This window comes from Tamandua tetradactyla, chromosome 5 (genome assembly GCF_023851605.1).
Source record: "Tamandua tetradactyla isolate mTamTet1 chromosome 5, mTamTet1.pri, whole genome shotgun sequence".
Classification (NCBI taxonomy): domain Eukaryota; kingdom Metazoa; phylum Chordata; class Mammalia; order Pilosa; family Myrmecophagidae; genus Tamandua; species Tamandua tetradactyla.
The window spans coordinates 18,513,314-18,528,626 of NC_135331.1; the positions used below are offsets into that span (position 1 = coordinate 18,513,314).

The 15,313-nt window shown below is 32.4% G+C and overlaps 1 protein-coding gene across 5 annotated transcripts in view; it reads right to left on the reverse strand.

Annotated features, from left to right (window-relative positions):
- TAOK3 (TAO kinase 3) overlaps positions 1–15,313 on the reverse strand; it is a 225,871-nt gene that overhangs the window by 58,162 nt on the left and 152,396 nt on the right. For 2 of the 5 annotated variants that reach the window (XM_077159953.1, XM_077159952.1), the window contains exons 4-9: positions 10,799–10,870; positions 10,293–10,394; positions 7,498–7,543; positions 6,503–6,599; positions 4,041–4,154; positions 2,736–2,827 (exon numbers count right to left, since the gene is read on the reverse strand). In XM_077159953.1, coding sequence (XP_077016068.1) covers positions 2,736–2,827; positions 4,041–4,154; positions 6,503–6,599; positions 7,498–7,543; positions 10,293–10,394; positions 10,799–10,870 — 523 coding nt within the window. Of the gene's footprint in view, positions 1–2,735; positions 2,828–4,040; positions 4,155–4,643; positions 4,768–6,502; positions 6,600–7,497; positions 7,544–10,292; positions 10,397–10,798; positions 10,871–15,313 lie in introns of those variants that run through there. The other 3 variants (XM_077159954.1, XM_077159956.1, XM_077159955.1) reach the window with 3 other exon arrangements.

Genomic DNA, 15,313 nt, shown 5'->3' on the forward strand with positions numbered 1-15,313 from the left:
TTTTCAGATGCATTATATAAATACTCTGACCATGCCAAGAGAGTTCATTGCTAAGCCAGAATACTGTATATGCCAAATTCAGCTGGCAGCCTGTTTTTATAAATAAAGTTTTATTGGAACACAACCACACCCATTCATTAACATACTACCTATGGCTGTTTTCACATTACATAGCAGAGTTGGGTAGTTAAGAGAGACTGTATGGTTTGCTGAGCCCAAAATATTTCCTATCTGGCCCTTTAAACAGTCTGTAAACTTTTACTGCAGTATAATAGTCTACACAGAAGCTTATTCATAAGTAGAATAACAGAAACTGGGAGTACTTTTGAAACCATTTTGAGATATGGAATTCATTTTTTCTCAAATGAAAGAAAAAGGGCAGAAACACACAAAAAAGTGAGTTATTTGAAATTAAAATTTAAAAAATAGTAATTTCTACTTAAAGACAATGATCAAATTTTTTTGGATGTTCCTTCTGTGTTATATGAGATAAAGGTTTAGAAAGGTTAGTTCAATGAATTTGTTGAATCCTGCTCTGTTTAGTGAGGTTCATACTAAATTGAGCATTATTTTAATAAAGACTATAAAGAATACCCCTATCTTTAGATCATTACTACCTGAAAAGGCATAAGATGTGTTATGGACAAATGTGATTGACAACAATAATAAATATATAAACAATGACTACCATTTATGGAGTTCCTATTACATGCCAAAAGCAGCAGATCCCAGACACATGAGCAATATATGTCCCTGAGAATCTGAAGTTCTTTGTCAAGCAGCATTTTTCTACTAAGAGATAAGAGATAAAGATGGGTTCTACACCAGCCAACTAGGATATACGCGGATGTACCTATGCATGGCTGTCAATCAAACAGCATAGATATGGCCAGGGCACTCACTAAAATGCCATACTGACAAAAACAGAGCAGTGAACCTCGTACTTAAGTCTAGGGCTCTAAATGCCTGGGCAGTATAGCATGGATTTTGATACAGTGATTCTTCTGTCCAAATTATTTTTCTTCAACATTATCTTTGCCAGTTTTGGTGCTATGAATTTTAGGACTTTCTCGACAAGTTCTACATAGTATTTCTGAGAGTTTGTCATAAGCACTTTTTAAAGTACTAATAAATTTATTATTTCCTTGGCAGTAAAAAAAATGTGTCCTTAGCTGTGAAAAAAAAAAATACTCTTCCTTAACCATCAACAGAGGATTACTTAAATAAATTATGGTGGAATATTATGATGCCATTCAAAACAAAAAAGATTTCTAAGTGACTGTATAAAATCATCTCAAATAGTAAGTGAAAAAGTCAAAGTGCAGAACCATGCACTTATCTTAATTTGAGTGTAAAAAGGAGTAATAAAAGGGTACAATCACATCTGCTTGTATATTTGTATGGCAACTCTGCAAGGATACCTAAGAAACTAATAACAGTGGTTTCCTGTGTGTGTGTGTGTGTGTGTGTGTGTGTGTGTGTGTGTGTTGGCAGGAAAGTGGTAGGTACTTGGCAGAGAGGGCCAGGGATGGAAGAAGATCTTTCAGATTTCTTTTTTTAATTTTTTAAATTTATAACCCATGTGGATATATTACATGTTGGAAAAAATTAAGCAAATTTAAATTTCCTTCCAGAATTCTGCTTTTCCCATTAATATCTCTCATAAAGACATAAATGGTACATCTTTCCCATACATTTCTCTGTTGGATGGAATTATTGAAGAAATGAGAAATGTAATACAGTTTCCCAAGTATTATTTGGAGGTCAAACATTTTAGGGAAAGAGAAATTCATAGTCTGATCTCAAACTATAGGTTAGTAATTCTTACAGGAAAATTTGAAAACTAGGATAGAGGACATTTAAAAAATTCAATATAAATAAAAAATTAAATACAGGTTTTATTAAAAATTGATTTTTAATTAAACTTTAAAATTTGTATAAATATCTAGATAAAGTTAATGCTATGCTACAGCTAGCTCATATTGGCTTTGAAAGGCCAATTGTACACATCTTTTCTCAACTCTACATTCAAGAAATCATACTGGTAGTTTGAAACTGGCTATAGTGGGAATATTTATACCATGGAAAACAGTAAATGCTAATAAATCAGGGCTTCCCCCGATTCCCTACCCCCATCTCAGAGCCATTTGTTAAATTTATCAGTACTATGAATAAAGGTAACTTCAAGATATAGTCAAGTTCAAAATATATAACCAGAGAAGAGAGATTCCTTAGAATTTTAGATGAGTTAAGTGCAACAATATTTGGGGAATAATTTTATGGCTGAAGGTATATTTTAATATGAACTCCAAAGATGCTCTCTACTGGGGTCAAATATAGCTTTTAGAGTCAGACCTTTAACAAGCCTGCTATTTCTTTTTAAGATTTCCTGAATAAGAACTGGAGTATAAGTTAAGATAAAGGTTACTACTATGATGATCGGATGTATATTATCATTCATGATATGAAGATTGGATATTTTTCAATTAGTACTTGTGTTTGCATGTTTGTTAACTGCCATATAGGCTCAAATTCCTTGACTTAAATCAATAACATGAAGATGCAGTAGAGAGAAACCAATCTTCTCTTGCTGTACAAGATTGTAGGGAAAAAATTAAGCATTTCCCAACACATATAACAGTAATTCATTAAATAATATCTGGAAGAATGAGTTAACAATCAGAATAAGAAGAGGTTCTCAAAAGTACAATGAAAACAAATAATTTTTTACTCACCTAATTCAATACAGGTGATTCCAAGTGACCAAACATCAACTTTCCCATCATACTGTCCTTCATCCATAGCTAAGATCACTTCTGGAGCCATCCTATCAAACATAATGTACAAAACTCAAGTTGGAAATTAAAAACACATTCACCTAATAAAGTGATTCAATGAAATAGTTGTTCTTAAGGGTATTCTAAAACCTTATCTAATAAAGATTCTATTTCCACACACAAATCATCTGGAAAAACACTATTCAAAATACATATACTATACTTGGATACATAATATACTTGGAGATGGAAATAAAGCAACACACTGTTTTCAGTAACTCCTTGTTTTACCACTTCCTGTCAGTCTGATTTTGGGTAAAGTACTTAAATTTTCTGTGTACAAGTTTCTTCATCTGTAAAACGGGGATAATTCTATTGGCTACCTCACAGAGATAAGTAAATAATTAATATATATGAAACACTTAAAAATACTTCAATTACTTTAAACAACATTTTTGGAACTATATAAAGTAATATAATCAGCTATTCCGAAGGAATTACAACTTAAAGAAAATAAGAGGCTATGGTAATAGATGTTACTATGCTTGACTGTCCAAAATGGATTTTCATTAGGACAGCAGGGACCATATCTGTGTAACATGCTTTGAACAAAACTGTTTTCTACTGGTGTGTTTAACTAGTTGCTTAGTAAATGTTATTTGATGAAAATGGAGAAAACCTCAAAAAATATCTGATTTTTTAGAAGGTAATTTTCAATGGTTACATAAATGATTTTCGAAGGTATATTAAAATTCCCATGTATCTACAGAAAGGAAAGAAAGGAATTTTGAATAGAATGCAGTGAAACTTTAAGTCAGAATGATAAGCAAAGTAAAATATCAGAGAACTCTACAAAGAAGTGAAGATTTCTTTCACTGAAAGGTAACATTTATGCTTGTTGGTTACTCAGAGAAAGTTAAAGAAGCTACCTTGACCTTGCCCAGAAACTCTGCTTCCAGAGAAAAGTTCAAAAGAAACCCCAAATGAAATTTAAAACCTGGGCTTGGTGAGTTGATAATCCTGCTCAGTTACACTCAGCAACATTAACATTATTTGAACAATTTAGTCATTGTAAATTTTATACTAAGTCAGACTAGTTTTTTTGCTAATGAGTTTTCTATATCCTTTTCTAATGAAATCTCATTTTAAAGCACATGGTAAAATACTGTAAATAAACAAAACTGAAGCAAACCAAGGTCATGAGTTCATCTTGCTCATGTATGCATATTTTAAAATTATGTCATGTGTTCTATTCCTACATACCAATATGGTGTGCCCACAAAGGAGTTGGCAGGAGAAGCCATTGAGGCAGATCCAAAATCAGCTAGTTTCACCTGTCCTGGCTCAGTTAGAAGAATATTTCCTGCTTTAATATCCCTATAGGAAAAAAAAAAAAGATGGTTAGAAAATTGCTTTTCAATTTTGATTATGGAATAGGTTAGAGCATGCAATTAATAAGAAAAAAGTTTATTAAAAACAAAAAACAAAAACAAAAAATCTTGCTCAGATAGCCAAAAGGGGATTTAGTAATTACTGCATGTGGTCAGGGGCCCAGATTCCCGGGTGTACTTACAGGTATGTCACAGACATTACTTAAAGGTAGAGCTTTCTTCAGAGGGAGGGAATGCAGGAAGAAAAAAAGGCAGACATGGCAGACAAGAAAGCCTATGTAGTTTCTACACTTACAAAAGCATATTCTTAAATGCTAAATCCAGTTACCCACAATAATCCTTAGGCTGGGAAAATTGGGGCCATTTTTAATTGCCTTTTTTTTCTTTCCAAATTCTGTAACATTTTTGGAGTCTAAACTGATGTTCAATCACTCTGTATTGACTACCTACCAATAAACCTCAACTACACACATACCTTTTCTTTCTTGCCTGTGACCCTTTCTGTCTTTAACTGTAACTGCAACTCTAAGGCATTTGAGGGTACATGTTATATAGAAGGTGTTATTTTAAAAATAACACTGTACAGTAAAAAGAAGACCCTGAAAGATCAAAACAAACAAGGATTAGGGATTAGGAAATTGCATTTATACTGTATTACTACAAAGAATTTAAAGTGTTTATTACTAAAACTATCAAATGTTTTAAGCAGCAAAAAGTTTCAAAAATAAGACTTAAAAAAAGTCATTCTTTAGTATGGTAATGTAGAATGAGAAGATGTGGATGTAGTTTTAACTCTCTTTTAAAAAGTCATGAGATATAATGAATACTAAGAATCAAGAATTTTAAGTTGATGGGCAGTGGAAAGATAAAGCAGAAAGAATGAGGAAAAACTTAGGTCAAGCTGAAAATGGTAAGGTTTAAATGCTTCCAAAACAACTTTTCTGAAAACCTCCTCTTGACAATTCCCTTTCCTTCCCCATGACGACATTAAGCATTGTAAGAGAGAACTAAAAAAGAGGCATTATTTATTTCTTTTTACAACAACAACAAAAAATTTCTTCTATTATCTTCAATCAGAACTCTGAATTGCCTTTCAAAACAAAAATAACAAAAATATCAGACATGGTATTTATTTTTAATAAAGAGCATTCTTTAAAAGTTTTTTTTTGCCTTTTCAACTTCTTTCACACATTAAAAAAGATAAGCACAACATAGAATAAAGCATTCAATTAATGTGCATATTAAAATATTAATGGTACAGAATTCAACTGTAGTTTTACATTTAAAAAAGTTATCAAATCCACATATATTATGGTAAAATTTATTTTATCAGTATTCCTCAGCCATGGCTAGATTCATTCCCTGTCCTTCTAAACAAACCAAATTCACAGCAGAAATGTTGATCTGCCCATCTAGTGGAACTTCTGCTTTTGTGGTACCAGTAACTGGGGAGGGCTACTCTAGGGTGATTAAAGCAGGATCAAAAGGGGAACTAATGACCTAATATTTTCACTTCTTCATAGAAAATGTCAATTGTTTTCTTTATTTAAAAGCTATTTCAGATTCTTTATATCTACTTCATATTCCACTACTTCTCCTAACATTCATTAAAATAGCTGTACCAGAAGTTCTTTACTGAGAGAAGGAAACATTGCTACCAACATCTTTCCTTAGGAGAAGTTAGTGGAGGGAGGTAAGAATAGAGTTTTGGTAGAGAAAATATGAGGTAGAGGAAAGCCTTAGATTAGGAGCCAGGAAATTTGGGTTTTAATCTTTGAACCTTTGCTCTGTTACTTAAATGCTGTGAAACTGTGGACAAGTTATTTAAGTCTTTCTGAGTCTCAAGTTTCTTCATCTGACAATAAAGATAATACCTTCCTAAATATGTATATAAACTAAAGAAACACAAAATATTATTTAAGTGGTAAAACTGCACATATTTATATAAGGTTGACTTGTTTTTTGCAGTAGGAAAGGAAGAAAACACACAACTAAGAGAATAAACATATGGAAGGAAGGTTAATTTTCTTTACTTCTTAGCACAGTATCAAAATGTAGTTGGGCCCTTCTTCAAATTCCCCTCAGAACCCAGCTTGGGGAACAGTCATCTATAGAAGAGAGATGACGTAAGTCTTTGTGGATATACAGGAGCGACCATGAAAGAGGAACTAACTTCTGACACCTCTACTCCTCACAGCCAGATGAAGCAGCAATCTATTTGTTTCCCATAAATCATTAGGCACACTCAAAATTGGAGCATGTACTAATTTGCAAGATTCCTTGAACAGATAATCGTATAACTGCAATGAAAACGTAACCTCTCTCTAATCTTACCGATGAATTAATGCATGCGAATGCAGGTAGGCTAGCCCTTGTAAAGCGCCATGAGTAATGGCTGCAATCTCCACTTCCTGAAGTGGTTTCTTATGAACTGAGGAAGGAAAAAAAGTCAGTAACAGATGATCAGTTTCATTCTTTTTTATTATCTTATACATTCATACCAAACTGATTTATGTACTTTCTCAATTGACAGTTTGGAAACACATTTACTAAATACACGAGATACATATTTTCTACAGAATAACAATAAATAATCAGAGAACAAGGAAACCAAGTGCATTAAAAACAAAAGAAAACAAATAAACCTCTCAAAACCAAACCAAACCTGCTATCATTGAATGATGCATTGTTAATTTACTTGTTGGTTGTGTAAGTTCAAAGCCACACTGATTCCAATAAACAGGACCAAATTTACCAATTCCTTCTGACATTTTAAATGCCTGGAGTGTTTTAAGTTACAATGTTCTCCTTGGCCAAAATAAATAAATAAATCTGTAATTACCCCTTCTAACCACAGGTTTTCATTACTTGTGAAAGCAGCTAGTAAGTAATTTCCATTCAGAGATGAACAATAATATAAGAAAGTGTTTCATTTTTAATATAAATTATTACACAGTCTCTGGCTATAGCAGCATTTGCAGAGAAGATCTGGGTCAGTCCAGACATTTAAAAGGGTTAAATATGAATATAATTTGTTACCATCGACCTCCTGTTCATACATACACATGAATTTGATGTCCTTTCCTACACATACCACACCAAGTCAGCCAAACATATTAGCAGTGTCATGAACTGAAACAGCAGGAAGACTGCTAATCACCCCCCACAGACTTTCAATGACACTACAGAGACAAATTTTAAATAATTTATCAAAAACATCATCCAAATCATCATCCATTTACTTTGCCCAAACTGTGTATCAACATACGAACAGATAACATTCCAGTCAAGGTAAAGCAGAAAGGAAGGACTAGTGCTTTTAGTCTTACCTTCTAACAAATCTGAAGCTGAGCCTAAGCAATATTCCATCACCAACTGTAACAGATTTTAAAAATAGCCAGAATAATGAAGATTAATAAGGAAATTGTTAAAAAAAAATACTCCAAGGAACCAAGAACACAAAAATACTAGTGTAATCAATATTATGATCTACCTCAACCTGGATTAAATTTTGATTATCTGGTACTAATTGATTTTTACAATTTTCATTTAAAAAAAAATCTCTCCTTGGAAATGGTCTAAGAAATAAGGGGACTGGAAATGGAAACATTTACTGTCAATGATCAAGCTGAAATTACCAATGTATTTATGTACATACTAATTTCCATACTACCTGTTTCAGAAAGGATTTAAGGTGATTTAGGGTGCAGTAGAAATTAAATTTTGTACCTTAGAAAGTGGCAAACAAATACATGAGGCAGAGAAATCTATACCAGGAAATGCTAGTCAAATAAAACAAACCAGTAGGTAGTAAACTACTTATTTCCATATGTTGTTTAGAACTAAATCTAAAGATAAAGGCAGCTTTATATTATTACACTACCTTGAATCCCTGAGAGATACATGATATTTAAATGTGTATCTCTCAAAATATTTCTAGAATGTTAAAATACTACAATTTTTTGAAAGCAAAAATGAAAAAACTCTTTACTCTCATCCCAAATTTTTTAGCTGTCCCAGACTACTGATTTGCAGCCACGGCCAGATCTATGAGTGTTCAGTGATCAACCTACTCATAAGTACGCACACACACACACACCCCCAAAATTTTGTTATTCTAAAAATCAACACATGCTCATTATGAAACATGATTTCCCTATAATCACCTAGATGCAATCAATATCAAAACATTTCTTTCTGTTTAAAAAAATTAATATGAAGACATATTTATGTGTTATATACCTTGGATTACTAGAATAATTGAGAACAATATTAGAATCTTAGAAACTTTGTTTCGGTGATCTCAAGATATACATTATAGTGTTCTGTTTGACATTAAAAACAAGCATTCTTTTAAAACCGTATTTTTATTTCATATTGTGAAATGAAAGTTTCCACATAAATGAACATTATAGATAATGAATATTAGCCTTTATGTGCACAATTTATTTCCTTTATCAATTTGATGAAAAGTCTTCTAAATTCTACCACACACTCTTCTAGTTCCTTCAACTGAATAATTGATAGGCATATATACTGTCTTTAAGTATACTGAATATAAATATAGAATTTTAAGAACTGAAAAGACTGAATACATCTATATTTATGCTTATATTAAGATGATATATTTTTAAAAGATTATATATTAAAAAATAGCATTTTTCTCATAAATATTCTTTTCCCTATTATTCTATAACAGAAGGGCACTAAACAGCTCTAGTTGTTCAGCCTTTAAATTATTATATCTGCTTTCCAGCTTCCCTCACTTTTTTCCTATAGTCAAATTATTCTTGTAACTGTTTGTATATATGCATGTCTCCAGTAGCTCAGTTCCTATGAGGTCTTTTAAAGTAGTCTATCAAATTAGTTGTAGACCAAAACCAGATAATCAAGCTTATTAGTTATTCTATGTACTCTAAGAGTATATAGATTTCAAGAGAGCTTGGAAGATAAGATTGTAACATGAGATTTAGCACTTGATTTTATAACATTTATTTAGTCTACTCAAAATCCTTTTCTTGATGCGTCTAAGATAGCTGAGGCTTCCAGAGGACAGATTTCTAGACAGCGAGATACTCCTTTGATTAATTTTCTTCTGCTTAGAAAGAAAGCAATAAGCGCTATATATCTTAAGAGTATGTTAATAGAAATGTTTATTTTTAGTTATATTTTTGAAACTCTATCTGGGAACAAAAATTTCGCTTCCTAATTGGAGATCACATACAGTAAAGAACTTGGTACACGGTAAGCACTCATCAAATACCAGTTAATTTGGGCATTAACCTGGAATGTACAACCTGATAAGGGACAAAGCGTAACATTTTCGTGTTCTAAATGCTGCTTAATATGCCAAATTTTAAAAAGGAACCCTTATTTTTCTTGTTGGAGCAATGAAAATTGTCTAAAATTGAGAGTGATGATGATTGTACAACTATATGAAGATACTATGAGAAAATGATTATTTTGGATAGAATATATGTTATGTTAACAAATATCAACAACATCTGCAGATTCAAAATACATAAATATTAAATTAAAAAAGATCATAACAAACTGAACTGTATAGGACGTTGTATTTTTATGTAAATTCAGTGGTCCATGTAAAAAGCAAACATCTAAAATTTTGTCTTACAATGCTTAAATCTGGCTTGAGATGCTGTCATTCCTAAAAATCAACATAAGTAAAACTCTAAACAAAAAAAGAAACAAACACATATGAAAATAAATTAAGAAGACAGAGTGAAACAAAAGACTGTTTCAGTTTAATCATCTGCTAGGTGTCCTGTTTGGTGTAAAATAGACAGTGATGGTAATACCAAGCACAGTTTTAAATATTGGGGGAACTGGATTGTGCAATGGGACATGAAAAATAAAAAAATTCTAGGACAACAGTAAAAGACCCTGCCTTTTACTTTAAAAAAAAATCATTACAAAATGATGCTAACTTCTCACTATTTCTTTGCTGTGAGTATTTACAGAATGGAATTTCTCAAAAGCTGGATATAACTTTTTAATCTTATGGAATGTGTACCAAATGTTAAACACTGATAACGAAAGTCAAATGTGACAGAAATGAGATTGATAATTTTACAGATCAAATAAATAATAAAGGACCTTGACTTACCCAAGCAGTGTGCTCTTTCAAGTAACAACCTTTGTACTCAATGGTATTAGGATGCTTCAATTGTCGTAAAAATTTGACTTCCTTAAGAATATCTTGCCATTTCTATTGAAGTCAGAAAGTAAATATTTAAATTTTAAATTTTAATTTTAAATGGAAAATAGTATTTTAATCAAGTGTACATACATATAATATTCTTTTATTATTTTAAATGGACACAAAGAAAATACTTGACAAATAAAGAAGCTATTTAAACTTGGGCTATCTCTTTAGTTTGAGCACACAAATATACCCATTACCAAATATACAAAGCCAGTACATTAACCCATGTGCTGTCCCACAAAATAGTTAACCCAGCTAGAATATTTAGAATGTTTATTACAACCATGAAAACAGGGGTGGGAGGGGGTAGGAATTGTGATAAAGACATCAAAGAACTTTGTTTCTACTGTCAAAGTCACTACTAATGTGCTTATGTCAGTTTATGTAAAGAACTGTCTTTATCTTACCTCATATGTTTGCTTTCCACTATAAGACATTTTCTTAACTGCCACCACTTCGTTGGTATGAGCATTTGTAGCCTGTGTTAAAAGTATAGAAGAAAAATAAAAAGAATGCTGCTACAGTCAGTTCAACTTAAATATCTGACTAGAGACTTTTAAAAAGTAATATTCTCACACTTCATTGTCACAGTTCAAAGATACTACAACGTTTGACAGGCTTGAAAGCCCACCTTAAGGTACAGCCTCTCTTTGTCCCTTTCTGTATACATACAAAAATTCTAGTGTAAAAAAGGATTAGGGTTTAAAATATATATTGAATCAAGCAAAAAAAAAAAGGGCCATTTTTCCAAAATCACCATACTGGGCTTACCACATAGAATGTGCATCAATGTGCAATAACAGAGAGCTAGTTAAATAAATGTGGTATGGTCATATAATGAAATAACCATTAAAAGAATAAAATCATCTATACGTACATATGAAAAGATATCAAAAATATCAAGGAAAAAAACAAACTCTATAGTACGATCTCATTTTTGTAAATAATATGAAGTGAGCACATGAGCAGAAAAAAATTTTGGAAGCATTTATACCAGCAATAATCTCCAGAGCTATGCTGTCCACAGAACTTTCTATGATGATGTAAATGTTCTATATCTGCACTATCCAAAATGGTAGCATGTGAAATCAAGGAAATGAATTTTTAATTTTATTTAATTTTAATTAACTTAAACTTAAATAGTTACATGTGGTTACTGCCTACTGTAATGAACAGTGCAACAGAAAGTAAAATTACCCTGAAAAGAGACTTTTCCTTTCAAGGTCACATATTTTATAACATTGTATAACATATATGCATAGATACATAAAATACGAGTATGTATGTATGTGTGTATATATTTTCATGTATAAAGGTTACCTCGTCTCAATTATCTCTACCTATCTTTTCTGTGCACAAATGTATTATTTTATTCAAAGAACACCTGAACACCATGAATAACTCAGGTAATAGTCTTTTCCTCTGAATTTATTTAAGAAATTAACTTTGAAACTTTCTTCAGATTTGCAGAAAAATAAATACAGGACAATAAATGATGATCTAATTTTTACTTTCAATTAATAACAGGGCTCTGCATCCGTGACATATCCCCTAACTAAGTAAGCTTTTTCGGTTCTATTTTTGTGGATGAATAAAGCTACAGTAATGGTTCTGAGGTAAAAGATTGGCTCAATGTAATTTTCTCACAAAATCAGTGCACTAAATTTAGAAAAAACAAATAATCATTTTCTAAAATACAACCGATTAAAGAACCTCCTCATGTATAACAATGGTTTGTGATTTTAAAAAAAGCTAATTCAAACAAGAAACATTAATTTACTGAGTAAAAGAATCCTACCCCAGATTCTTACTGAATGCCAAAATGCAGATACAATGAACATATACTAAAAAAGTTTTTTACAAGTCCTAAGATAAAAGTTCCTAATATACCAACAGTCTACTAGCTATAGTTTTCAAATCTTTTCTACAAAAGGATTCTACAAAAGCATTTTTTTGATATTTTATGCATCACCATATATATTTTATACCTAATGGAAGGTAAATAGATTGACTTTTGTAAATAACAAAATATTTCTCATGTTTTGCTGACTTTTAAAATTTAAGAAAGAAAGTGCTTATGTGACAGCAACAAAAAACAACTGATGTAAATTCAGTATTGAAATGAAGGTTAAAGGGACTAAATCAAAAAGCAGGTATTTCTGGCACAGATCAGTATATTTGCAGCTTAAGGAGTCTTGGAAAGATTTAGGAAATAAATGAAAAGGAATTTAAACTTGTAACTCCTGAACCTTTATAAAAAGAGCAAAAACCTCACATAAATGGAATCACAGAGTACATATCTAATTGCTCAAAGACATTATTTACATCATTGCTGATTTGGAGCTAGAGAAATGAAAAAAGAGTCACCCTAAAATAATAAGCTATTTATTTTCATTTATATTGGAGTAGTCATAAATCAGAACTTGATAAGTCCACTTGCTTATAGGAATTATCTACTAGGGCAGAGATTTGAAATTTCAAAAATATTTCCATGTTGCTTTTTCTATAGACATGAAATTTTTAATGTAGCTTTTCACTGGTAAAAGTTCAGAGCAAGTTACACTGAAACAAATAAAATCAATATTTTAATAAAGAGGAAGGAAGCTACTTCTGCTTTTTAGTACTTCATACTATGTTATGAATGAATATAGCCTCTATACAGTTCAAGTTTTATTTTTGAAACTTACATTCTTGCTTAACACCTCCAATAGTCTTGATGGTTTCACGAACTTTTTAAAAAATAATCCCCACCCCCACCCCCAAATACTTACCAGGTGTCCACAATTTGTCAGGTACTGGGTTAAGTGCTGGGGATAGAACTGTGAGTAAATATAGCCAATGCCCATATCTTCTCTAGTAGAATAGACAGGAAAACAAATAGAATCACAACAAACAAATGTAACCTTGCAACAGTGATACATGTTATAAAGAGGAGTGTGCTGGTTTGAAAGGATGGATGCCCCCTAGAAAAGCCATGTTTTAACCAAAATCCTATTTCATAAAGGTAGAATAATCCCTATTCAATACTGTATGTTTGAAACTGTAATCAAATCATCTCCCTGGATGATGTGATTTAGTCAAGAGTGGTTGTTAAAATGGATTAGATGATGACATGTCTACACCCATTTGGGTGGGTTTTGATTGGCTTATTGGAGCCCTATAAAGGAAGAAACGTTTTGGAGAATGGGAGATTCAGAGAGAGAACAGCACCAAAGCACAGTCCAAAGCCAGCGACCTTTAGAGATGAAGAAGGAAAACACCTCTGGGGAGCTTCATGAAACCAGAAGCCAGGAAAGAAAGCTAGCAGATGACACTGTGTTTGCCATGCACCCTTCCAGCTGACAGAGAAACCGTGACTGTGTTCACCATGCGCCTTCTCACTTGAGAGAGAGACCCTGAACTTCACTGGCCTTCTTGAACCAAAGTATCTTTCCCTGGATGCCTTTGATTGGACATTTCTATAGATTTGTTGTAATCGGGACATTTTCTCAGACTTAGAACTGCAAACTAGCAACTCATTAAATTCCTTTTTTAAAAGCCATTCTGTTTTCGGTATTATTCAAGCTAGAACAAGGAGTATGTGTTATTTTGAAAACCAAAAATGGGACGATGTTGTGTAAGGAAATCAGGGAAGGCTTCCCTGAAGAAATGAGGTTTAAACTGAGAGCAAAAGGACAAACAGGGGTTTAGAAGGCAAAGAGGAAGGGAAAAAAAGAGAACAGTTTGTGCAAAGATCCTATGATGGGTGATCAAAGAAAGCAACTATAGCTAAAGCTGAAAGGAAATATAGTCCAGGTGTAGCAAGGAACCATATCATGAAGGGGCTTGTAGGTTGGGTACATTACGGATTTTGATCTTTAGCCTAAGACCAAGAAGAGAGTCACTGAAGATTCTATGGCAAAAGGGTGATGTGGTTAGATTTACCTTTTTTTTTTTTTTTACCAAGTTCAGTGCAGTGTGGAAAACAGATGGAAAGAGACTAGAGTGGATACACAGAAATCAGTCAGAAAGCTATTGCAGTTGTCCAAGTAAGAGACATTAGAGGTTTCCTAGTAATAGTGGTACAAATAACAAAAGGAAGAATCTAACAGTACGGAAAGAGCAACATGCATAAATGTTACTGTGGCCAGTGGGAAAATCCATCTTTAAGGTACTACCTACATGATCACTATAAATAATAGGTTACTAAAGTGGCAGTTAATTCCTCTTTAATTTATTTCTTTTAGTGACATAGGTTTAAATGGGCCTGTACTTTTCACTTTTGTATTTGGGCAATATCAAGTTAATGATTACATTTCAATATCAAAGCCAGGCAGGTACCTTTATAATGTCCTTAGTCTGTCACATCAAGTAACATATATTTAGTGCTTACTGTGATCAAGGCATTGGGCTAGTGTCTAGAGTTGTAAAGAAATATAAGCAATAGTTCTCATCTTCAAAAGGCATATACTCTAGCCAAATATGACTCAGCTTCCAAAGCAAATACATAACTAGCTCTTCTTCAAGGTAAGTTTCATTTGCTCCTATTACAAATGGCCTCCTAGTAAGTTTCAAAGCCTGCTCGGTTTATTGTACTTATTCTAAAACATTAAAACTTAGAGAAGGGGATGCCTACTTTTTAAAACAGAAGAGTCCAAAACAGATTGAAATACTCCTTTGACTCTGGCCAAGAGAGATTCTGAGAGAATGAATTAGTTAAAAAGTAATACCATGCAAGTGTAGTGGTTTGAAAGGATTTATGTGCCCTAGAAAAGCCTTGTTTTAATCCTAATCAATCTTGTGAGAGCAACAGTTTCTTCTAATCCCTATTCAGCACTATAGTTGGAAACTTGATTAGGTTATCTCCACAGAGATGTGGCGATCAATTGTGGGTATTAAACTTGATTAGATGGAGATGTGTCTCCACACATTCTACGTGGGTC